Consider the following 26628-nt stretch of genomic DNA (forward strand, 5'->3'; position numbering starts at 1 on the left):
TTTCTATTCTAAGGTTATGCGATATAAGTCGTAAACGTGAGAAGGCTAACCTTTCATGCTCAGGTACATTAAGATCAAAATACAGATTAGTAAGCGAAGCAAACAATGTTATCACTACTGAAGTTTACAGCGGGGGACGACTACGGACAACACAGGTAAAGACTGTACTGTAACACCACGTCAAGTCTACCTTATAATATTCACATGCTTAAAAGCCTAGGCCTGGCCTAGTAGTAGTACCGGTACAAAAGTATATTTCATAACATCTTACCATTACCAAGGTAATATTGTGCCTCATACGCATAAAAATCTTCCTTATTTCACTACTCAGCATAGCCTAAACACACAAAAAAAGGCCAACACTGTTAGCACACCTGGCTGAACATATGCAAATGAACCCAATAAATTAAAAAGTATAACAATTGGTGGCAGCAGACTAATTAATTACAATAACACCACCTACGAGTAGACAAAACATGATCGACAAAAAATGACAAAAATCGATACATAGGCTAGGTAGGCCAACTTCAAAACAGCGTAGGCTAAGCCTAGAGTGTCTCATACCACCACTCATTATTTCGTAGTAAGTATGTAGGCCTACAGCCTTTTCTATTTACGCATAGCTAAGCCTAATTACACTAGGCCTACTACTAGCCTACTAGGTTAGGCCCGCTCCCCTACTAGCCTAGGCCCTAGACTCTCTGTGGGACGGCTGCTAGTCAAGTCGCACCATCGCAAAGTCGACCCTTCACCAAGTCGCCCCTTCACCAAGTCGCCCCATCGCAAAGTCAAGTGTTATGCGTATGCGGGATTTAATTACTTAATTACTCCGTTGTCGCAACATGGGGCAACATTGCGATTGGTCAACTGTTCCGGCGTGACTTTGTTTGTATGGGGAGACTTTGTTGTATGACTCTGAGACGACATTGAATGGGGCGACATTGTATGGGGCAACTTTACAATGGAGAAACTATTCCGGGACGACTTTGCGATGAGGAGACTTTGTAAAGAGCAACTTTGTATGGGCGACTTTGCGATGAGGCGACTTAACTGGATCCCTGTGGGACATCCCCCTAGACTAACCTAACTTGGGCAGCCTACTCGGCCTATAGGAGGTTAGGCGAGGGATGGATGAAAATCAATATGGCTTGGCTAGTTTTAAAGACACCTTCCCTACGTTTTTTAGATCTAATTTAAGATCACAAACTATATTTAATGTAAAAATAATACTATATTGGTCCTATTGCGATAACTTTTTTCGTCTTTAAATGGTTAAAAATGTGAAAAATAAGTCGATTCTAATAATTATAGCGGCCCACTATAAATCCCAAAATGCATTGCGCGCGGATTGATATTTCTGTTATTCTTCTGTAAATTCACCCACTTTTCGATAAATCGTGAGGCCAAAACAAATGGAAGACTCCTAACTTTTCAGCGAAAATACCGGGTTTTCCCCAATTTGTATCAACGAAGTGGCAAAAATAGAAAGACAATTAATGCAGCAACTATACAATGTCAGGCTAAGTATATAGCTAGCGTACGAATGTTCGTACGTTACCGATGTTTACCAGCTAGGCCTACAAAACTAAGCCTAGCTAGGCTCAGAGCCATATATATAAAGAGTTATGACTTTGAATGGATTAGAAGCCATGTTTGTGTCCAACTATGCCTATGTAGAGTATGGAGTCGAGTCCTTTGCTTTTAAAATGTATAACTTTCATAAGGTTTTAAATATCGAATTTAATATCAAACAATCAATTTGTTTAAAGGTTTTTTCGAACATGATTTTAAACAACAAAAATAGCTTTAATCCATTCAATTTCCGACTCTTTCCAATAAATGGCTCTGTGTGTGTGTCTTTAACTCTAGGAGTATTCGTTCATTTTACCATTTTCAAAAAAACTTTTAAGTTTTTATAAACAGGGTTTCAATTTAATATTAAAAATGTACAATTATCAAATAAGATTGTTTATTTTTTACAACTCAATAAACCAAATGCTATTTTTCAGCAGAAAATTTGAAATGTCTTCGAAAAGCTGTGATGTATGTACCGGCATGACCACATCTTCTGACGATACTTACAATCTATCTCGAGGTGATCTAGGCTTAGGATATGGCTTAAAACCAGGTAGTTTGCTTTGCATCAACCACAACAGTTCATGTCATAAATGCTGTTCAGATCCAGGGCTCAAAGTTAATGTTTGCAACAATAAAAGAATTAATAATGTTTGGACAAAGTCTTTAAGTGAGGATCGGTCGTCAGAGGCATTTCCAACGATGGATGGCGTTCAGATTGGAACATCCATTCGACAACAGAAACAACTTTACGAACATAATATGAGAGAAGTCAACTTTAAGAGAGAACAAGAGAAAATTTCTGAACAGAAACATGGAGGTAAAAAATAATCACATAATGTTTTAAGTTCCATCCTCTATTGACGTTTTTTCCCCCAATAAGTTAGGTAGTATAACTGAATGAATATACAGAACCTCTATTAAGGGAAAACCTTCGAGACTCAACAAAATGTCTCCTTAATATAGGTGCCCCCTGAATAGAGGTTGGCCACACGACTCTCATTTGTTTCATAGTGGTGTCCCCTGTCTTAAAGATGTATTGTCCCCCAAAAACAGGAAAAATAAAGACTTTGAATAGATTATTATGTAGATTTAATAAAGCTAATCACTTTGGTAGAAAAAAAAGGAACAATTCAAGTTTTCACCTATAAAATGACAGAATAAATTGTTAAATTCAACCAAAAACTCATTTGCTGGCAGCCAATTTGACTATTTTTTAATTTAAATTACAGGTTTTTAGGTAGATACATTTTTTTTTCGATCCCATTTTTGGTCAAAGTGGATAAATATTATGTGACATTAGAATGGCATATTAAAAAAAAATGTGTTAAGAATTATTTTTTCAGGGGGACAATACATCTTTAATATACTGTATAGACAAAGTGCATTATTAGAAATTATATATTACAAAGTAGCAAAATATATTCACAAATTTAGTAAGTTTTTTTCATTAGACAGTTAATTAAGACAAGTACATCATCCAATATTCTACTGTATATTATTTTAAATTAACTGGATGGATGTCTGTTATTCTCAAGTATTGATTTTCTGATTGTCCTGTTTGGATTGCATCAACACGTCAGTACCAACTATTGTTACTCAACATCTGTGTTCATTGACGATACATGGCCACAGATAATGCTTCCCACAAAAATATTTTTTTTAATATTCATTTTACATTACATTTTTTCAACTTCAAATTAATAACTGTAATAACATTATTTGGGTTTAAAAATCGTCAATAATTTTCTTTAAAATATTAATTTTACATTACATGTTTTTCAACTTTAAAATTAATAACTATAATAATGATTTGGGTTTCAAAATTGTCAATATGCTCTGTATTTTAATTAAGTTAGAATAATATTTAAAATAAAATAAGTATATTGTTTCATTTAAAATACCTCTCGATTGTAATTATACAGTAACCTATCCAACGAGAGAGCCTGTATAAATCTACTACATTAATCTAATTGTGTAGTTGGATAGCTGCATCATGTAAACAACAATTTCTATTTTTCAGATACTGAAGCTACAGAAATGAGTCAGGAACTAACTCTTGCCAGTAAAAAGTTTATTCAACAAAAGTTGGCATTAGCTTCTCAGGTTGTTAACCATTTGTTTTCTTACAATTTTATACTGGTGGTTTGGCTAGAATCAAAACAACGGCACAGTCGAGTCTCAATACCATACTCTCTGAAAACTGGAAACTCTCACAGAATTGATGTCTCAAATTCCTTTTTTATTAAAAGCCATTCAGAATACCAGAGCATGTTGTATGCCAGCCCATGGGTGTCTTGTATTGGGAGAGTTTTTTGTTGTACAGTCTGTCTTAGATAAAATGTTCCTTGTAAACATACTCTTTAACTTATAAGCATATTAAAAAGTTTCCAAAATAATAACAAATATATTTTGTATTTATTTCAGGAAGTTGAGGTGCTTCAAAATGAATTAGATGCTTGTAGAAGGCAACTTGACAGTAAATACAAAGCCATCATGATTCTACAGAGCCAGGTGAGTACCTAACTCACTCATTATCGTCTCGTCTCACCGATTCACATGCACCACCCATGATAATATTTTCTCCATATTAAATTAATTATCTGAATTACGTAGATAATAACTTATATCTTCCTTTAATAATAATATTATTTCATCTGATTGCATCTTTTCTTTCTTTTCAATATTCCTAGTATACTCATGTAAGTTGTTTTTTCTTTTATATTTCTTGTCATTTTATGTGTTAAAATTGATGTCATTGCAGTGGTACACAAATCATGTTCTGGTACACTGGTACCGTACTCAAATGTGGATGTAAGGTGTTGGGTCTTGTGTCATTTTTATCATTCACCCCACCACTATATTGCATTTTTATCCCTTTTTTACTTCTGTATTTAAAATGTTTAAATTGCTTGTAGTACTGTATCGTTATTCTAAAAAACAGCAATATATTTAATGAACTTTACGATTTAAAAAAATGCAAAATTTGAAAATATGTGACAGAATATAAAAAGGTACCCTTAGGGTAGATGAAAGTTTTTGTTCTGTATGTGTAATTAAATCTAGTCCACTGTGCTGTGAGTCTATTGTACAAATTGAAATATAAGTATGATAGAAAGTGCTTAGAAACAAATGTATATAAAACAGTTTCAACAGTCTGTGTTAATAATTGTATAATGTATATTTTAAATTGTAATTGTATGTTGTATGTGATTAATTAATGGAGATGTTAATATTAATGTTACATTTTAATTATTATGTTTATCCAATTTTTGCTATTTTTATAAATTGTAACGATTGTTCCAGGTTTGAATCTTGATTGAGCTGGCTTGTTTTCATTCTCAGAGATTTCCTCATCTATATTGATGCAAATTAATTGATACATTTTCATATATCACTGGGCAGTGTAGAATTTATTCTGTGCCTGTTAATCTATATATGTTTTTTATATTTCAATATTAATTTTTGACATCCATATTGGTTTTTTTATTAAATGTACAGGCAATGTTAGCTTCAAGCCAACATAAGCGGTCAGCTGAATCTAGTTTTGATCAAAAGAAAGATTTAGTAAAGGTAGGAAAAAACACACAAATTAAAGATCAACCAAGATTTGATTGGCCCAAAAAAGACTTGAGTGGCCCAAAAAAGACTTGATTGGCCCAACCAAGACATGATTGGGCCAACCAAGACATTGTTATCCATTGGCGAGCGATTAAGACAGTGGGACGTAGCCATAACATCGGCAAGGGTTCAAGGCTCACTCGCTCCTGGTGGTAGAACAAGACCTCTTGGATAAGGACTATAAACCGTCCATCTAGCTCATGTGCACTTTAAAGAACCTAGTACATCTTTTGAGACAAGTAGGAGATTACCCTGGTGTACTAGTATGCACACAGCCACTGATCATAACTGGGCCCTCTGGGAGACCAGTCTTTGATTTCGCCCAGTATAAATCAAATATTTCAATTCAATTATGATTTTTACCTTTATGCTTGACTCAAACTTTGTAGGAAGTAAATGCACTTCAATTTGAACTGGACATCAAAGCAGATGCTCAGCTCAAAAGTGAACACACCTGGGCAGAGAGGTTTGACAGGTAAATTTGAGTGAGTCTATACAGCATTTAAAAGAATCCTAGGGCCTGTGTAGACCTATGGAATTATGCTTTCCTATCATAAGCGGAGAAAAACTCCATAGGTCTGAACCAGGAAAAGATTAGTGGAAGCCACCTCTTATGACACTGATCTTAGTTCATTCTCAATCTCAAGGTGCAAGATTAGTGAACGACGCTTATGATACGAAAGTCATGCATCAATGATTTTGCCTCTAACCAATAAAACTTACTCTTGCATACCCAAATCGGTGACACTTCAGTTTTAAAAAAAAGCATTAGTTAAGAAAATCCCTTTGCTGTTACGACGTTAATTATAATATGACATTGCTTGCGATACGAAAGGATACCTCTCATTCACATGGATCTCTTCATTGGCCTATTATCCTGTTCATCAATGACTCTAGAGAATTATATGTACAATGTATTGTATAATAACAATATGCTGTTTATAACTAAAAGACTCTAGAGAATGATAATGTATTGTACAAATAACAATATATGCTGCTTATAATTTAAAGACTCTAGAGAATGATAATGTATTGTATGATAACAATATGCTTGCATATTAAGGATGCTTCCATCAAATGCTTGTATTGTCCCCTAAAAACATGAAAAATGAAGATTAATTAAATCAGACTTTGGATAGGTTATCACTTTCGTAGAAAAAACTATTTTTTCACTTGACAAAATAAATGGTTAAATTCAACCACTGGCTGGCAGCTAATTTGACTATTTTTTTGCTTTAAATTTCTTCAGATAAATACATTTTGTTTCTATCCTATTATGTGACATTAAAATGGCATATTCAAAACAATTATTTGAAGAATTATTTTCAGGGGGATAATACATCTTTAATTATTATTCATTATTAGAATATTAACTGTTGGTTTAATTAGTAAATTTTTTCTTTTAATGTATTTAACTACATTGTTTTACTTTTTTTTGACAATTATCTAATATAGAATGTGTCTTGAAAATGCGGCACTGATGGCAACACTAGAAGCAAGGTCAGATGAGCTGAGACGAATACAAGCAGAAAATATAGGTACTAAGCTTATACAGTCAGCTCTACCAAAACCGGACTCTCTTAAAACAAGGGACATTCCCAAAACCAGACTGTTCTTCAGTTTAAAGGGTCCAAAATTTTTTGTTTACAATTAAAATACATTTAGAATACTGGAATATTTGGAAAACTAGGCATTTTAGTCCAGCCCATTGACTGTACTCTGTTGACACTGGTAGCAAAAAATTTCGAGATTTTTTACACTAGATCATAACAAGACAAAAAAATTCTGCGCTGTAGTGAAGAATGGCATAAAAATGTTGCTAAATGCAATATGTGTGAAAGGGAAATTTATGCAGAAAGAGATTGAATATTAACATTAAACCTTAGTTTGAAAATGTTTCATCTTTTTGAATTTAAATATTTTATTTATACTGGGCAACCTCTTCAGTCAAAGAGGGCCAAGCTATGATCAGTGGCTGTGATGTACTATTACACCGGGGTAACCCCCTACTCGTCTCGAAAGATGTACTAGGTTCTTTAAAATGCACATGAGCTAGATGTGTACACCGGACCTACGGTTTATAGTTCTTATCCAAGAAGACTCGTTCTACCATTAAAACCATGGGGCTCGAACCCTTGCCTATGTTATGGGTACGTAATTATGATTCCACTGCCTTAACCACTCGGCCACTCACTCATTAACTATTTTTAATGTATTTATTTCTTGAAGTTCTATGTAGGCAGAAAGAAGAAATGTTAGCACTGATGGATGTGAAAGATAAATTAGTGTATGATAAGCACAAGGCTATGGATGATTCTGCAATGAAAGGCTTTTCCTTATCACTAACTGATGTAAGTTTGATTTCAGTTTTTATGTAGAATATCAGTGCTGCTGTTGTGGCTTGTATTATGTATATTAAGGCTAAACATTAGTGTCACTTCGTGGAAACGCAAAATATCTTTGCGTCATTAGCCACATTAGTGTACTTTGTGGCATCGCCGACGCTGTGTAATTCTGGACTGTACTCAAAACAAGTATAATACTGCACAGTATAGAAAGATGATGATAAAGTTGCTGTTGTAATCTTTTTAAATTTGTATGTGTTCTTTATGAGCTATTATTTACACTTCTTTACTGTCTTTACATAAGCTTTTTATTGGTTGAAAATTACTGATTACACTTATTTCTTTTTATTTTCATTATTGTTGTCATTATTAATTTAATTATTTGTATTCATATTGTTTTTCCAATTAGCAACTTGCTGTTTTAGGTGCTTGCAAGTGTCAGTCAACTGCTCCTGACCCCTGCAAATGTGCAAAAATGGCTGCTCACTTCAAGAAAGAAATTTCGTTTTTGAAGGAACAGGTAAAAATTTGTAAAAATCTCATGACTTTTACTTTTATTCTACTTTCATTTAATTTGGAAACGTACTGGATTTCATTCTTAGCAGATATCCATTCTAACTATGAAAAACTTTATAAACATAAATATTTAATTGTTTATTTTTAGAATGAAGTTTTAAAAGTAAACTGTTCAGAAGCCTATTCAGTAACTGATGCATATCGTATAGCATTTGAAGAACAGTTAAACAGAAATACAGTGCTGAGTCAAGAAGTAGCCAATCAACATAAAGACAAGGATAACACTGACGAAAGCAGATTAAGAAAACTATGGAAGAGTAGGCATCCACAAATGAACGGTATGTATTTTGAGATCCAAATTGAATTACTAATAAATGTTTGTAATCAAACTATTTTGCCAAAAAAATAGTGTGGTGTGCCCAATGGTAGTGATACAGTATGATGTCATCATTATCACATTTTTTTTGTCACATAAAGTTTGATAGTGTAGACAGAGCTTTAGAAATTGAAACATTGGTGGGGCAGTAGAAAGGTTTCAGGTAAGTGATATAGTATGACATCATCATATCCATAAATGGGCATGTCACATATTTTTGTCACATAAAGTTTGATAGTGTAGACATAGCTTTAGAAATTGAAACCTTGGTGGGACAGTAGAAAGGCTTCAGGTAAGATGTGTAAATGGAATGGAAATTGTTTTACATACTGTAACAAATGGCAGGTAATTGTGGCACACCAAAGATCGCCTGATATAGGAGAGATTTTTTTTTCTGATTGGTCATAATTCATGAAATGTATTTTCTTCAATAAATAAACTGCTTTGGTTATATTTATTCAGAACCCATGATCAAGGTTTTTCCTGATTTATCAATAAATTGTGAATATACCAATCCAACAAGGCTTCTTTTATTTGTTTTTTTAGCTATTGTTAGCAATTGTTTTTCAGGTAATAAAATTTCTCATTTTGTGAAATTTTGTGAAATTATGAGATATTCAGCATGTATGGTTTCATATTGAAGGGTGGTATTCTACTTTGGTTAATTTTAAAAACATTTTGATTGTAGAATTTCGTATATAGGATACGGGAATGTTATTCTTTTAAAATCGCGAAAATTTAGGACTAGGAAAATGTTGGGCTTTATAGTATTTAGCTTGAATGGTTTCAGACTAACGGATGGTATTCTTTTTTGGTTGATTTAAAGAAGAATTTTTTATTGTAGCATTTCGTAGGATATGGGAATGCTATTCTTTTAAAATCGCGAAAATTTAGGGCTGTGATAATGTTGGGCTTTACAGTATTTAGCATGTATGGTTTCAGACTAAAGGGTGGTATTCTTTTTTGGTTGATTTTTGAAGAAAACAATTTTATTGTAGCATTTCGTATAGGATATAGGAATGTTTTATTCTTTTACATTTTTTACATTAAATTATACTACAGTACTTTAGCTTCATCTCCTCAGCGAATAGTAACCTTACAATTTCAGTCACCATGGCCATAGTTTGACCATAAACTCTGGAAGCAAAAAATATTTGTATATTATTACATTGCTAATACTAATCTGTATTGTGATTTAGTTCCTGACGAGGAGGATGAGATTCAAGACATGGAACCATTATGTTCGGATGAAGAGATTCACTCTGATGGAAAATCAAGAAGTCTTGGTGTACAGGCTTCTGACCCAAAGACACCAGAGTTCATCAGTCTTCTCACAGAACTGGTAATGTCTTGTTTAGTTCCTTTTCTTCTCATAGATATAGGGACATGTGGTTTCAATACCATAGTTATTAAACTAATAGGATTGTTAGCCCAATGCAATGATAATGTTAAATGAACCAGAACATTCTAATTCAGAAAGATGCTCTTGGTTCTTTTTAACGAGCCAGATGTGTACATTGAACCAAAGGTTTTAAGTCCTTTAGCGAAATGTACTTGTTCTACCACCTTGTTAGCTGATGAGATTCTATTTCTTTTTTCATGAACAATTAGTCTTAAGGCCAATTTACAGAGACGAGCGGTAAAGGTAAGCAAAACCGCAAAAATAGAATCTGTTATTTCTTATGACCAATTACACAACGTGGAGCGGACGGGCGGTTGAGCAGAAATCCGCTGAAACAGATTCGATTTTGTAAAAATACAGCCCGGTAATTGTTGATTCTGGCCAATCAATGACATGATTAAAATGACGTCATCTATCAACAACTTTTTTGTGTACAGACGACAATAAATACGAGTGCCGTAGTAGGCCTAGCCTAGTTTGGAAGTTGATCTACAATATTTTATGTATTTGTACTAATATTTTATTATTCTGCCAGTTTATTATTACACTTGTAATATCTTATATGTTACAGTTGAACGATAGAAGTGAGGCACTGGCTCATCAAAGGCTAGCAGCGCGACTTTTAGCCAATCGGATGCGAGACCTTGAAGAGATTCTTGAGAAGTTAACAATGACTGAAAGTCAAAGGATGTCAGAAAAGCAGGTTCCAGTTGGACTTGGACACATATGAAATGATGTTTAATGCAGATTGAAAAGGGTTGCATCACATGGGCTCCACATGCATATGTGCAATTTATGCAGATTGAAAATGGTAGCATCACATGGGCTCCACATGCATATGTGCAATTTATGCAGATTGAAAAAGGATAGTATCACATGGGCTCCACATGCATATGTGCAATTTATGCAGATTGAAAAGGGTAGCATCACATCACATGGACTCAACATGCATATGTGCAATTTATGCAGATTGAAATGGGTAGCATCACATGGACTCCACATGCATATGTGCAATTTAAGCAGATTGAAATGGGTAACATCACATGGACTCCACATGCATATGTGCAATTTATGCAGATTGAAATGGGTAGCATCACATGGACTCCACATGCATATGTGCAATTTATGCAGATTGAAAAAGGGTAGCATCACATCACATGGACTCCACATGCATATGTGCAATTTATGCAGATTGAAATGGGTAGCATCACATGGACTCCACATGCATATGTGCAATTTAAGCAGATTGAAATGGGTAACATCACATGGACTCCACATGCATATGTGCAATTTATGCAGATTGAAAAAGGTAGCATCACACAGGCTCCACATGCATATGTGCAATTTATGCAGATTGAAAAATGGTAGCATCACATGGACTCCACATGCATATTAAAACCCTTAAACCCTTCCACATACATGTGCTCGATAATTTATGGAATTTTAAAATGCCTTTAGAATACAGTTGTTTTACTGCTGTCCTAAATAATTCAGGTAATTTTATCAGTGTCTTACCTAAATATATTTTTGAAAAATAATTTTAAAAAGTAATTGTAATCTTAAAATATTACTGTATAAAATGTAGACTATAAGTGTTGGGTCAATGTAGAGTATATACACATCTAATACTCAAGTGTTGGGTCAATTTAAATTAAACAAACATTTTTAATGGTAGTAAAAATGTTTTACAATCTTGCCTTTATATTATATATTCAACCTTCTAATTTATTTTAAACAATGTATTTTAAACAAATAGTATCTTGATGTATGTATCTGGAAATGTTGTTTGTAAAATCAGTTGTTATAGGTCAAATTGTGTGTCAGCAGACAATCCATAAACGAGTGCTAAAATCTAAAAATCTGCTCACTTTTTATTTATTTATTATGAATTGACTTGAATTATTAAAAAATGTATGTAGTCTGATTCAGAATAAAGTGCAATAGAATTTGATGAAATTTGAATTAAATTTTAAATATTAATTATTTATTAATTAAATTAGTGAAACAAAATATTGTAAAAATGTTTATGTTAATTTTATGTTAATTATCACATGCATGCAGTTGCAGTAAAACTGAATATGTACTCATGTCATATACTGTAGTGTAATGGTAGCTCTCGAGCGCACAAGTACTGTATTGTATCCATACACATATACAGTGCGATAGCAATAAATTTCAGTCAAAAAATTATTGGAAAAAAAAGTGCCTCTTCATTTAAGTATATTACTTGGATCTCATTCTTTAGGGCTAACGATACATCAAGTTTTATTAGAAAGTGATATGATCGTTATGCAAGTCTTTCAATAATAGGAGTCTACCAATAATAGCAGAGTCTCCCAATAATAGCACGAGTCTCCCAATAATAGCAGGAGTCTCCCAATAATAGCAGGAGTCTCCCAATAATAGCAGGAGTCTCCCAATAATAGCAGGAGTCTCCCAATAATAGCAGGAGTCTCCCAATAATAGCAGGAGTCTCCCAATAATAACAGGAGTCTCCCAATAATAGCAAGAGTCTCCCAATAATAGCAGGAGTCTCCCAATAATGGCAGAAGTCTCCCAATAATAGCAGGAGTCTCCCAATAATAGCAGGAGTCTCCCAATAATAACAGGAGTCTCCCAATAATAGCAGGAGTCTCCTAATAATAGCAGGAGTCTCCCAGTAATAGCAGGAGTCTTCCAATAATAGCAGGAGTCTCCCAGTAATAGCAGGAGTCTCCCAATAATAGCAGGAGTCTCCCAATAATAGCAGGAGTCTCCTAATAATAACAGGAGGCTCCCAATAATAGCAGGAGTCTTCCAATAATAACAGGAGTCTCCCAATAATAGCAGGAGTCTCCCAATAATAGCAGGAGTCTCCCAATAATAGCAGGAGTCTCCCAATAATAACAGGAGTCTCCCAATAATAGCAGGAGTCTCCCAATAATAGCAGGAGCCTCCCAATAATGGCAGGAGTCTCCCAATAATAGCAGGAGTCTCCCAATAATAGCAGGAGTCTCCCAATAATAGCAGGAGTCTTCCAATAATAGCAGGAGTCTCCCAATAATAGCAGGAGTCTCCCAATAATAGCAGGAGTCTCCCAATAATAGCAGGAGTCTCCTAATAATAACAGGAGTCTCCCAATAATAGCAGGATTCTCCCAATAATAACAATAGTCTCCCAATAATAACAGGAGTCTCCCAATAATAGCAGGAGTCTTCCAATAATGGCAGGAGTCACCCAATAATAGCAGGAGTCTCCCAATAATAGCAGGAGTCTCTCAATAATAGCAGGAGTCTCCCAATAATAGCAGGAGTCTTCCAATAATAACAGGAGTCTCCCAATAATAGCTGGAGTCTTCCAATAATAACAGGAGTCTCCCAATAATAGCAGGAGTCTCCCAATAATAGCAGGAGTCTACCAATAATAGCAGGAGTCTTCCAATAATAGCAGGAGTCTCCCAATAATAGCAGGAGTCTCCCAATAATAGCAGGAGTCTCCCAATAATAGCAGGAGTCTCCCAATGATAGCAGGAGTCTTCCAATAATAGCAGGAGTCTTCCAATAATAGCAGGAGTCTCCCAATAATAGCAGGAGTCTCCCAATAATAGCAGGAGTCTCCCAATAATAGCAGGAGTCTCCTAATAATAACAGGAGTCTCCCAATAATAGCAGGATTCTCCCAATAATAACAATAGTCTCCCAATAATAACAGGAGTCTCCCAATAATAGCAGGAGTCTTCCAATAATGGCAGGAGTCACCCAATAATAGCAGGAGTCTCCCAATAATAGCAGGAGTCTCTCAATAATAGCAGGAGTCTCCCAATAATAGCAGGAGTCTTCCAATAATAACAGGAGTCTCCCAATAATAGCTGGAGTCTTCCAATAATAACAGGAGTCTCCCAATAATAGCAGGAGTCTCCCAATAATAGCAGGAGTCTACCAATAATAGCAGGAGTCTTCCAATAATAGCAGGAGTCTCCCAATAATAGCAGGAGTCTCCCAATAATAGCAGGAGTCTCCCAATAATAGCAGGAGTCTCCCAATGATAGCAGGAGTCTTCCAATAATAGCAGGAGTCTCCCAATAATAGCAGGAGTCTCCCAATAATAGCAGGAGTCTCCCAATAATAGCAGGAGTCTCCCGTTAATAGCAGGAGCCTCCCAATAATGGCAGGAGTCTCCCAATAATAGCAGGAGTCTCCCAATAATAACTGGAGTCTCCCAATAATAGCAGGAGTCTTCCAATAATAGCAGGAGTCTTCCAATAATAGCAGGAGTCTCCCAATAATAGCAGGAGTCTCCCAATAATAGCAGGAGTCTCCCAATAATAGCAGGAGTCTCCCAATAATAGCAGGAGTCTCCTAATAATAACAGGAGTCTCCCAATAATAGCAGGATTCTCCCAATAATAACAGGAGTCTCCCAATAATAGCAGGATTCTCCCAATAATAGCAGGAGTCTTCCAATAATGGCAGGAGTCACCCAATAATAGCAGGAGTCTCCCAATAATAGCAGGAGTCTCTCAATAATAGCAGGAGTCTCCCAATAATAGCAGGAGTCTTCCAATAATAACAGGAGTCTCCCAATAATAGCTGGAGTCTTCCAATAATAACAGGAGTCTCCCAATAATAGCAGGAGTCTCCCAATAATAGCAGGAGTCTTCCAATAATAGCAGGAGTCTCCCAGTAATAGCAGGAGTCTCCCAATAACAGCAGGAGTCTACCAATAATAGCAGGAGTCTTCCAATAATAGCAGGAGTCTCCCAATAATAGCAGGAGTCTCCCAATAATAGCAGGAGTCTCCCAATAATAGCAGGAGTCTCCCAATGATAGCAGGAGTCTTCCAATAATAGCAGGAGTCTCCCAATAATAGCAGGAGTCTCCCAATAATAGCAGGAGTCTCCCAATAATAGCAGGAGTCTCCCAATAATAGCAGGAGTCTCCCAATAATAGCAGGAGTCTCCCAATAATAACAGGAGTCTCCCAATAATAGCAGGAGTCTCCCAATAATAGCAGGAGTCTCCCAATAATGGCAGGAGTCTCCCAATAATAGCAGGAGTCTTCCAATAATAGCAGGAGTCTCCCAATAATAGCAGGAGTCTTCCAATAATCGCAGGAGTCTCCCAATAATAGCAGGCGTCTTCCAATAATAGCAGGAGTCTCCCAATAATAGCAGGAGTCTCTCAATAATAGCAGGAGTCTCCCAATAATAGCAGGAGTCTTCCAATAATAGCAGGAGTCTCCCAATAATAGCTGGAGTCTTCCAATAATAACAGGAGTCTCCCAATAATAGCTGGAGTCTTCCAATAATAACAGGAGTCTCCCAATAATAGCAGGAGTCTCCCAATAATAGCAGGAGTCTCCCAATAATAGCAGGAGTCTTCCAATAATAGCAGGAGTCTCCCAGTAATAGCAGGAGTCTCCCAATAATAGCAGGAGTCTCCCAATAATAGCAGGAGTCTCCCAATGATAGCAGGAGTCTTCCAATAATAGCAGGAGTCTCCCAATAATAGCAGGAGTCTCCCAATAATAGCAGGAGTCTCCCAATAATAGCAGGAGTCTCCCAATAATAGCAGGAGTCTCCCAATAATAGCAGGAGTCTCCCAATAATAGCAGGAGTCTCCCAATAATGGCAGAAGTCTCCCAATAATAGCAGGAGTCTCCCAATAATAGCAGGAGTCTCCCAATAATAACAGGAGTCTCCCAATAATAGCAGGAGTCTCCCAATAATAGCAGGAGTCTCCCAATAATGGCAGGAGTCTCTCAATAATAGCAGGAGTCTCCCAATAATAGCAGGAGTCTCCCAATAATAGCAGGAGTCTCCCAATAATAACAGGAGTCTCCCAATAATAGCAGGAGTCTCCCAATAATAGCAGGAGTCTTCCAATAATAGCAGGAGTCTCCCAATAATAGCAGGAGTCTCCCAATAATAGCAGGAGTCTCCCAATAATAACAGGAGTCTCCCAAGTTTCCCAAGTCATTTTTTCAAGTTGAGATCTCTGTTTGTTATTATTTTGTGATAAGTGAATTATAAAATCTAAAGTAAATAGACAACTAATAATAATACAAATTTACAACCAACATATTTTCATCAAGAATGCACAAGGCACTATTTAAAACAAATATGAGAAATTGGTCCAATATAGTAAATATATAATAGATATTAAACTCATTTGGTTAGAATCTATACAATCCATCAGTTATGGAAGAAATTAACATTATACTGTTTTAGTGAGTGGAAGAAATAAAAAGAAAAACCATCATAAATAATATCAATTAAACCAAAAGATAGACAGTCAAATTTAGTAAAATGTTTGACAATGAATAATATACATAAACTTGTTCTTTCTAAATGATTTGTGATACAAAAATTACCAATTATATTAATTTAAAAATTCGATACAATAAAGTGATACTTCTGATGTCTTAATAATATGAGAATAATCAAAGCATATATAATAATAATAATACTGTTTATTATGTTCACACATTAAATGTATATACATTGTATGCAGCCTTCACTGTAGGATCAATGCTGATTTTATATACACTTTTATACAACATGTTTCAATTTATGGAATTCATTTAAATCTTGTCTATACATTTTACTAATTCATAAAAAAAACTTATATTTCATGGTTACAAACATTTTCCTGTTATTAACATTATTATTTCAATTGGTACGCGTATTCAATTTGGACTTTACCGTTGAGTTTTTTAGTTAAGTTTAGTTATTTTGAAGAAGTTAAAGATGTACTGTCCCCAAAAAGCATGAAAAATGAAGATTTAATTAAATCAGACTTTGAATAGGTTATTTGCAGTTTTAATAAAGGTAATCACTTTCGTAGAAAAAAAAAAATGTGTTAACTTATAAAATATAATAAATGGTTAAATTCAACCAAAAATCCAATGGCTGGCAGTCAATTTGGGCCTTATTTCTTTAATTTACAGGTTTTTTTTCAGGTAAATAAATTTTGTTCAGATCCAATTTTTGGTCAAAGTGGATAACTATTATGTGACATTAAAATGGCATATTAAAAAAAAAATGTGAAAAATTATTTTTGAGAGGGACAATACATCTTTAATACTCAACAAACGTTTGTTACTTAAGTTTACCCCATGACTGCCAACATGATCTGTATAGTACAAGAAAGGTGTTATTAAATTGAAGGCAACATTTATAATAGTTAAAACTTAATATTTAAACTATCTTTTGCATATTCATAAACAGGGTTTAATTATCAAGATGATTACATAAATTCAATATATTTACAAGCAAGGTGTTAAAGAAGGCTATCGGAAGTTCATTAATATTTAAATCTATTTTTGCATATTCATAAGCAATGTTTAATTATCAAGATGATTACATAAATTCAATATATCTACAAGCAAGGTGTTAAAGAAGGCTATCGGAAGTTCATTAATATTTGAATCTATTTTTGCATATTCATAAGCAATGTTTAATTATCAAGATGATTACATAAATTCAATATATCTTCAAGCAAGGACTTTATTATTATTTAAATCTACCTTTTGTATAATTCATAAGCAATATTTAATTATCAAGATGATATAAATTCAATAAGGCAATTTAAATTTAGCTTTTGCATATTCATAAGCATGGTTTTATTGATAAAATTATGATAATTAAATTGATTATAAATAACTACAAAGCATATCAAATTTGATATAAAATGAAACTTTTAAAATACAGTCCTATAAACATAAATTTCATTTTACATAATTTTAAATTAATACTAAACAAATGTTGCTCTTAATCTTCGGCCATCTTTATTGATCACAAAGCGTTTGTCCGCAGGATTCTGGTTTATTGAAGAAGGTGTTTCTTGTTTTTTCGGTGATTGTAGTACAGTGCCAGCTGGAAAGGAGATGCCCATTCTAGATCGTTTATCCTGTTTTTCCAGGACATTGATAGCCGATAATGTCACATCAGGTTTTGAGACATTTTTCTGGTTTATAGCTATGTTACTTGGTGACAGTTTTTCACTGGTTTTTGGTACAGAATCTTTCACAAGATTCATCTCTTCTTGTTCCATGCTTAAAATAAGATCATGAGTAGATGGTGAAGGGGGTAAGGTTCCCAAGTCTTCTTCGGTCTCGTCTTCCAGCCGCTGAGGAACTGGAATACCGCGTCCTGCATATTGGGGAGGTGTACTTTCAGATCGCACCTTTCGGTATGAAGGTGGACCATGGTAGGTGATTGGTGTTGGAGGTGAATAGTCCGGCATATCCAGGTTCGAAGTTGATTCATTCGCCTCTAGTGGTGGAGGTGGAATGCTGTTATTTGTGGAATTTATGTTACCATAATTTTCATCCTCCTCCTCCTCACTATCTGTTGACTCTTCTTCTTCCTGATAATGTAAACTATTTATACGTTTTAAATTGCTGCCGTTATTTGGGTTCAAATCATCACTCTGTAAAGAATTCTGAGAGTAACTTCTCAAATCAAACTTCCTTTGATGCAAAGCTTGCTCTGATTGGCTGTTTGCATATCCAAGACCTCGTCTACCGGGTAATTTATGTACACGAGAGTTCAATGTCCAATTAGTTTCACGGAAACTATTCTCAACTATAGAATCGCTAAATTTCGGCGCTGTCATATTCGTGTTACGTTGACCAAATATTTCCTCAGCCTGGTAGTGTGTTGGTATGATACCGTCTGGAAGGTTGGATGGTGTTTGGTAGTGAGTTGGTGCAATTGGTGGAGTTGATTTTGACCGGGAAACTAATGTCTTGCTAATGTGCACTCCGTTTTGGTCTTCCTCATCGTTCTGCAGGAATTCTGGAAGTTGGTAGGCATTGGTGATACCCATTGCTGTACGTGGGCGGTCTTCTGGAGGGTTCACACCAGCAGAATTTGGTGATTTCTTTAAGAAGTCGGGTAATTCAAGATTCAGGATGGTCAAGCCACGCTGATCGTTCAAACGGCTTCCTTGTGCCTTTGATACTGCAGCAATCAAATCTTTATAGAGAGAACAGAAATTATAAAACATTCATTATTCGTTGTCTACTATTTTACACACAATGCATTGCAACTTAAAGATGTATTGTCTCCCTGAAAAAAAAATTCTTACATTTTTTTTAATATGCCATTTTAATGTCACATAATAATTGGATCGAAAAAAAAATATTTACCTGGAAAAACTGTAATTTAGATAAAAAAGCCAATGGGTTTTTGGTTGTTTTTAACCATTTATTTTGTCGTTTTATAAGTGAAAACATTATTGTTTTCTTTATTAAAACTACAAAATAATTAATCTTTATTTTCATGTTTTTGCGGGACAATACATCTTTAAGCTTAATGCATACTGTGAAAAACAAAACACACCATTTGTATTGTATAGCCAAAGAAAAAAAATGATGCTCAAGATAAGAACTGGTGGGGAGATGGTACAGTAGAATTTATTTATTTCTTTTTTATTCTGTTGAATTAATTTTCAGTAACAGGAGTGCATTTTAAAATGCTCCAGTTACTTTAAGTATTGAAAAGTAATGAAAGTAAAACAAACTTTATAAGTAATTATAAATCAAAGGAAAAAGTAGAACATACAAAAGTATACATTACATAGTATGGTGTGAAAGATCGTAACACCTTGTAAGAGAGAGAAAGTATACTTGATGAATTTATCATAAAGACTACCTACCATCAGCATCCTTGCGGTTCATATTGTCTTTACTTTTATTTGAGACTTTTTTCAGTGGGCTTTTCAATCGTCTACCAAATGTTGAGTTGACATCCTTTGCCTGCTTCTCATTGGACTTTTGAATCTTGTCAGATGTCTACAAAAAAATAATTTAAAAGCCTTTGTATAGAGTATCGAGGGTAGTAAGAAACAATTCATGCTTTGTAATCAAATTCTAATAATTGTCCAATGTTTCTACAAAGTTACACAGTAACATATTTCACCAACATACCTTTTGGACACTACCATTCTGTTTATGGGTGTGTACATGCCGTGCAGGTCCATGTGTTAGTACACTTTCAGCTGATATTGATTTGTGTAGTTTAGTTTGGCTTTTTGGTGGCATAGCGGTTGCAGCCCTATTCATTTTGTAAGTGCCAGCTATAAAATAAATAAAATATTTTTTGATGAAAATAACATTTTTAACAAATATGTGTTTTGATCAGACAATAGAGTAGAACCCCTATTAAGGGGACACATTCAGAACCCGAAGAGTTCCATAATAGGGGTGTCCCTTAATCAACCGATTAACAGTGCTGTATCTCCATATACTACATATCTATTTCCGAAGTATCATAGGAATATTTGGTAATACAGCATCACATGTGGTGCCTGTATCATGTAAGATGTTAAGGGTTAGGGTACTCTAGATACATGTGAAACACATGTGATGTTGTATTACCAATATTCCTATGATACTTTGGATATAGATACAGTACCGAGAATCGGCTGCCTTAATAGAGGTCACCCTTTTGGAGAAATGAAATTAATAAATAATAGCAAAAATATTAAAACATACCGCTATACTGCTCAACTGTCTCAATGAGAATCCGTCGATTGTCCAATGATTCAACAATAATATCCATGTCAAGGGGCACAGGAGAACCCATCTGAAATTACAATTTCAAGACTGTTAATCTATTTTCAAAAACAAATGGTAAAAACTAGATCTGTGTAAAAGCTTTGCCACTGAAAGTTTAAATATTTCAGAATACTTACTAGATGTACTACCATGGCATCTAGTATCAACTGATACTTGTGTGTGATTGGTTTAAGAACTTCATACAATTTCTTGGTTGGCTTAGACTTCACACCTATCACTCTCTTGTTAGGTAATTCAATTCTGTAATGAAACGACAGTAAAGAGACTAGTCAACTTCCAGGTGGATTAGTACATTCTTAAAGGTAGGCTGCCACCAGTTTTGTGCTGCTATGCAGTAAATTTATGTAGATTTAATAAATATTATTTGTTTTTGTTGTTCACAGTTCTCATGCCGTACAGAGTAACTGAAATGTATTAAAATGGAAAACTGTAACACTGCAGAATGTCACAATAAAACCTTGTAACAGTTTTTAAAGGTTGAAATACCCTCTAATGAAATGGTATGTTCCTTTGTAATTACTATGATCTTTCTTCCTATAGTCAGGTCTTAATAACTTCCTGCTGCCAATCGAATACCATTCCAGAAGTCAACATTTTACAAAAAAATAATTTTAAATTTAAACTGAAATTGAAACTATAATTTATTGAAAAACAACTTTAGTATAATTAATTTTTCTGTGAAATGTAACTATTATTTTGTTATTGTTAATAACATGTTTCACTTCTTAAATTTTAGTTTTCAGTATTAATTTCACTTAACTATGTCTGTCCAGACACTATGATACTACTATCTACATCTTAACTATAAAGGTTGTTTTGTAAAGTCAGCGGTGGAGACTAGCAAAGGAAAGGGTAGGTCTAATATCTAAATTATAATACAAATAACATTATAGTTGAGTTGATGAGTTAATTAATTTTATAATTCTTTTGCATTTTCAGACATTTATTTAACTTGCTATATACAGAAGACAAACACTCAAGACAATCATAATAAAAGAAGATTTTCAATTATTAAATTTATTAAAAAGGAACTCAACAATGACAGTATACCATGTATAAATAATAAAATTAAAAAAACTGTATTTTTCATTGTTCATTCAGCAATTGTTGAAAATAAATAACTATTGTGCAAATCGATAATTTAAAGTTTATACCACTGGCCCGTCTTGCAAAGAAAATTGGTAATTATAATTAAAGACTTCCTTTGAAAATTGTACATTTTAATGCTGTATGTACACACAATTTGGATAAATAAACTGCATAGAAAAACTTAAACCAATAATCAATTTGTCAATACTTTTAAAGTACATACAGTAATAAGCTAAACCTGAATGTATACTATATATAAATATTTTCACTGAGGAAGGTTTAGTGTTATCTAAAAGCTATACCATTTATATGTTTTAATTTATAGTTTTTATTTAGCTTTTTGCTTATTTTATTTGTACCTCCATTGAGATCCATCATACCCACAGCATTGAAAATAATCTATTTTATAATCATATTTTAGATAATAAAAATATTTTAATATACCCATATATTTTAAGTAGTTTATATCAGCTGCTGCTGAACTAAACTACTTTCAAAATTTCAAAACATTCAGCATGTTTCCGAAATGCTTAATATCCATATATATTTTTTAGAAATAGTATATACATCCTATCTACTTTAGAAAATGTTCAAGTGACATTAATTATAGGGCCAATTACTATTGCTGAATAATGTACTATATTTTTTAGTATTTATTATTGTAGGAACATAATTACGCCAAAAACACAAGATGACAGAAAATCATACACAATAACAGAGACAAGTTGTAAAGAGACACGAAACATGTGTACAACATATAGCATGTGCTATAAGAGTGTATGAGTTCAACTTGTTTAAAACATATAACATATGTGATATAAGAGAATAGCATATCAGTTCAGAGAAAAATAGTTTCTACATCCCTGTACTTGACACTCACTTAAATAAAACTCGTTTCTCAATGACGACGTGGCGAGGTCCGACCGATGCCATATCTTGTTCTAGATCTACCACCTGATAAAGAAAAAAGTAATCACATCAAATATTAAATTGGAATGTATGGAAGGAAACAGAAATAACATCAATAAAAATATAAGTTATAGGTTACATTAAGCAATCAGTGCCAGTTGTAGCCAATCATCAAATCAAATTTCATCATTTTTGTTTCATCATAAGTTGATATACCGATGTACGAGAACAAGAATTCTATTTAATTTCATATATATAGTATCATGCAATTATCACGCAACACTTTTGTTACAAAATGGTTTCCACTACTGTACTGTGTATATTGATATATGAAACAAGATAAGATATTTAGATTATTTAGATTCAGGTTATTTAGAAGATTCAGATTATTTAGAAGATTTAGATATACACATGAACAAACCAAATTGGATTGGTGATTAAACATCAGAAATTAAAAAACAAAGAAAAAAATATTGGAAGATATGAATCAGGCATATACAATGAAGAATCTATTTGGACAAATATGGCAAAGAAAAAAAATATTGAAATATATGAATCTGGCATATAAAATGAGGAATCTATTTGGACAAATACGACAAAGAAAAAAAAAATTGAAAGATATGAATCAGGCATATACAATGAGGAATCTATTTGGACAAATATGGCAAAGAAAAAAAATATTGAAAGATATGAATCAGGCATATACAATGAGGAATATATTTGAACAAATATGGCAAAGAAAAAAAATAGAATTTAATATGGCTAGAACAGGATGTGGTAGACACAATGAAAGTATGGGTACGACTCAAATCAAAACTCTGAGGAAACATAAATCATTTCAAGCACACTGTCCATTGCATACACACGGACATGGACATATGGACACAATGCTTCAAAGTATACGTATGCTAAGTCAACAATAGAATAGAGAGAGAAATGTACGTGCATAACTAATAAAAACTATTAATAACTTCCTACAGACAAGTAAACAAAGGAAATGTAAAAAGAAACATTTTGACGGACAATGATTACAAGTACATTGATCTTTTGGGAATTTATCAATATTATAATACCTTTTTTCTTCCTATTGGGTATAGCTGCTCAAATACATAGACAACACAGTTTATTTATGTTTAACAGTTACATACATTTACATTGGTTTCATAAATTCGGCTATCCCAGGGGGACTGGGTACAAAATTTGTCAAACATTACAGTGTGAGGTTATGCTAGGATTGTAACAACAATGTCTTGCTTCCAAATTTAATCTAAATTGGAGATCGGGATTAGATATAAAAATGCGGTTTTGCTTTTTCCATAGACAACCCAGTTATTTATGTTCAACAGTTGCATACATTTACATTGGATTCATAAATTCAGCTGTTTTGCTTTTTCATTTTTTAAATTTATACTGAAATTCATTAAGGTTAATCCCTTTTGGTTAAGATATGTTTTGTACTAATCAATTTCCAAGTTTATAAAGTACAATTTACCTCCTTAGAGTCAGCAAAAAACACCTCCATCGCAGCCATTGGAATATGGCGCTGTTCACAAATGCTTGCTATCGCTGATCGCATGGTATAGCCACGTCGTATTAGTACCCGCGTACACGAATCATCTGGTATTGTAACGCATATGTAATGTTTTGACGGCGACCGCTGCTTTATAATTGGTTTTATTACGTCTAGCTTTTTATCACTGCAAAATACCTAAAGAGAATTTAGAAAGAAAATATTTTATTTCCTTATAAAACAAAATAAATACATTTATGTTAATTTACGTTATCAATGATAGAAGTATAACTAGTACTGCATTATTATACTGTAGGTTAAATAAAAATAATCATTTTAAAATTCAAAATTAAAGTTGTTTGCACTGGTATAATTGAAGTGTATACTGTTTACTTATTATTATTATTAATGTGCTGACATTTAATTTCAATGTTGTGTTTTATAAAGTTATTGGTGATGTGGTGAATTCTGTAATGTCTTCTGAAAGCGAACTTTCCAGAACACCAAATAAGGCAATGGGTCAGTTATAATTACCTGTCCAAAATCACCACTGTTTCTTGCTTCTCCACTTGATACAGAATTATTGTCCTTTGACGAACTTGTCTTCCTTTCTGCAAAAATAAAAAATAAATAACAAGTTATTATTTCAGTCAGATGTGAAGAGAGAGCTTTGTGATGACCTACGACCTAAGAACATTTTGTTGTTGGTCATCAGGAACTAGAATCAGCCAAAACTATGTTGAGGAATCGATTGAGGAAGCATGTTCCAATGTCACAAATGACGTAACTAGTTATTTTGTCATTGTAAATGAAAAGAATTATATTACCTAATATAATAATATATTTAATTTATATATAGGAAACAATAATATACTCTCAGTGGCGCAAAGGCCCCTGGTTCTAAAGCTCTGTCTACACTATCAAACTAGTTTGACTAAAAAAGTGTGATGTGCACAAATGGTAATGATATGCTTAAATACGGTAGTGCTACGACATCATCATGTCCAAATGATCACATCACATTTTTTTGTCACGTAAAGTTTGATAGTGTAGACAGAGCATAAGAAGCCCTCCGCCGCTGGGAGTTGCATTGGGACTGCTCTGGGGTCCTTAAGCTCTGGGTTTATCCAGTAAGTGATCATAGTCGTTACATCACTGTGTATGTTGATTCTATATTAACTTACTCCTATTCCAGGGCAATATAGACCTCTTTGTCCACTTCTTGTTGTCCGTCTGAGACTGAATGGTGCTTTCATCCGATAATGACACATTGCTTGATACACTGTTATGCACATGGTCTCTTTTGCCTGTAACTTGTTCATTGCCATTGTTGTCAGGAACTTGGATTGGTAGGGGGCGTCCTTCCAGCTCCGCTACGATGCATTGTTTGTACAGATCACTTTTTAAGAACCTTGCATAGCTATCATATTTCATTAGATGAAAGATCTGAAAATTGATGAGTAAAGTATTTAAAAAAAACTCTAGGCACTCTGTATAGTTCTGCGGTGCTGATGTCACGACGGTAGGTGGTGCTGCGTGGTTGCTAGCCAACCAAAAAATGCGTTCAACCTGCCTGAATGACTCTCAGGTAACCAATGGTTTGGAATAGGCTTATTAAAGCAGTCATTTTAAAACTGAATAATTTTCAATAAAAACAAACTAAAATTTCAAAAGATCATGCATTTCAAAATTATACCAGGGCTGAGTAATTCTGACACAATACACAATAATACTTATTTATAATTCCAAATCATGATTTCTGTCTAATATGTAATACAATAAGAAACTTTTTGTGCGTTAATAGCAAGTTTTCGGAATAAATTTTATCAAACTGTTTTGTATACAATAAAGTTGATCATGTGATTGTAATGATGTGAACATGGGTATTTAATGGTTAATTTATAACAATGAGAATATATACAAAAATGAGAAAAATAATATAAACATTGGGATAAAAAGTACTGTATATTGGAAAGAGTATGAATTGAATGCAATAATAATAGGTTGTTGATGACATTGATGTTCTTTAACTGTATGTATCTAAGCCTTTCCTTCTATCTACCTACAGTATGTGTGGCACACTAGAGACAATCCCCATTGACAGGACCATGACAATGACAGGACAAAGGAAGTGATCCTTCCATAATTTAAAATTATGAGTGGAAGTATCTATCCTTAAATTAATTCTGTTCCGATTCTCCATGATTGGCTGTACAATAATTTAAATAAATATCTAGTTTCTTTTATTATAAAGAATATTAATCTTGAAATCCAATTGATGAATAAAAAACTGACTTTGTATGATATGTGCTATGAAGAAGGATGAATACTTTTGATCATATAGTGTGTACTTGTGTTTTAAGCAAATGAATATAGTTTACAAGAGTGGATATGTACGGTATGTACACTCCCGCACTTGAAAAGAAGCAAGCCTCTTTTAAGGAGGTGACTCAGTACTAGTCTCTTTTAAACTCTTATTGTAGATGGAGTAAAAACAAAAGAAAACAATTTCTACTTACTCTCATAATCTAAGTAAAAACACAAAAACTAAGCATAAGTGTAATCAAGGCTACTTTTAAAAAATTGAAAAAAAAAAACCCAAACTAGCGCCATGAGAGTGAAATCTACAAGTCATACTGAAAAATATATTGGCTTTCAAAGTTGTTTCAAAGCTCACGTCAATCAGACTGATAATTCATTATGAAAAAATAAAAATATGTGAAGT

General features: G+C 33.7%; 2 protein-coding genes and 1 long non-coding RNA gene across 4 annotated transcripts in view; 2 read left to right on the plus strand and 1 right to left on the minus strand.

Annotated features, from left to right (window-relative positions):
• LOC144838616 (uncharacterized) overlaps positions 1 to 26628 on the plus strand; it is a 311214-nt gene that overhangs the window by 158586 nt on the left and 126000 nt on the right. The window lies entirely within an intron of this gene.
• LOC144838601 (coiled-coil domain-containing protein 125-like) lies at positions 451 to 12016 on the plus strand. 2 transcript variants are annotated; one of them, XM_078694025.1, is made up of 13 exons: positions 451 to 583; positions 2010 to 2395; positions 3599 to 3681; positions 4003 to 4089; positions 5077 to 5148; positions 5586 to 5671; positions 6652 to 6734; positions 7426 to 7547; positions 7951 to 8061; positions 8206 to 8395; positions 8980 to 9003; positions 9633 to 9775; positions 10407 to 12016. In XM_078694025.1, the coding sequence occupies exons 2-13, from the start codon at positions 2023 to 2025 to the stop codon at positions 10563 to 10565; spliced, it is 1533 nt and encodes a 510-aa protein (XP_078550151.1). In that variant the 5' UTR covers positions 451 to 583; positions 2010 to 2022; the 3' UTR covers positions 10566 to 12016. The 2 variants fall into 2 exon arrangements, with proteins under 2 accessions (XP_078550151.1, XP_078550152.1); XM_078694026.1 differs by lacking the exon at positions 8980 to 9003.
• Positions 17502 to 26628, minus strand: part of LOC144838589 (regulator of G-protein signaling 12-like) — a 31613-nt gene continuing 22486 nt past the window's right edge. Inside the window, exons 8-16 of the mRNA XM_078694009.1 lie at positions 25088 to 25349; positions 24438 to 24514; positions 23886 to 24101; positions 22365 to 22438; positions 20512 to 20635; positions 20312 to 20402; positions 19745 to 19893; positions 19474 to 19609; positions 17502 to 18791 (exon numbers count right to left, since the gene is read on the minus strand). Coding sequence (XP_078550135.1) covers positions 17566 to 18791; positions 19474 to 19609; positions 19745 to 19893; positions 20312 to 20402; positions 20512 to 20635; positions 22365 to 22438; positions 23886 to 24101; positions 24438 to 24514; positions 25088 to 25349 — 2355 coding nt within the window. The 3' untranslated portion in view covers positions 17502 to 17565. The remainder of the gene's footprint in view (positions 18792 to 19473; positions 19610 to 19744; positions 19894 to 20311; positions 20403 to 20511; positions 20636 to 22364; positions 22439 to 23885; positions 24102 to 24437; positions 24515 to 25087; positions 25350 to 26628) is intronic.

This window comes from Antedon bifida, chromosome 3, assembly GCF_963402885.1.
Source record: "Antedon bifida chromosome 3, ecAntBifi1.1, whole genome shotgun sequence".
Classification (NCBI taxonomy): Eukaryota; Metazoa; Echinodermata; class Crinoidea; order Comatulida; family Antedonidae; genus Antedon; species Antedon bifida.

What these genes read in the sequence shown, in the direction of transcription:
- LOC144838601 (XM_078694025.1), top strand. Translation starts at nt 2,023, where the DNA reads ATGTCTTCGAAAAGCTGTGATGTATGTACCGGCATGACCACATCTTCT. An exon ending in AAAAGAAAGATTTAGTAAAG is followed by an intron (nt 5,149 to 5,585) that starts GTAGGAAAAAAC and finishes CAAACTTTGTAG; the next exon opens with GAAGTAAATGCACTTCAATT. An exon ending in TCAGTCTTCTCACAGAACTG is followed by an intron (nt 9,776 to 10,406) that starts GTAATGTCTTGT and finishes TATATGTTACAG; the next exon opens with TTGAACGATAGAAGTGAGGC.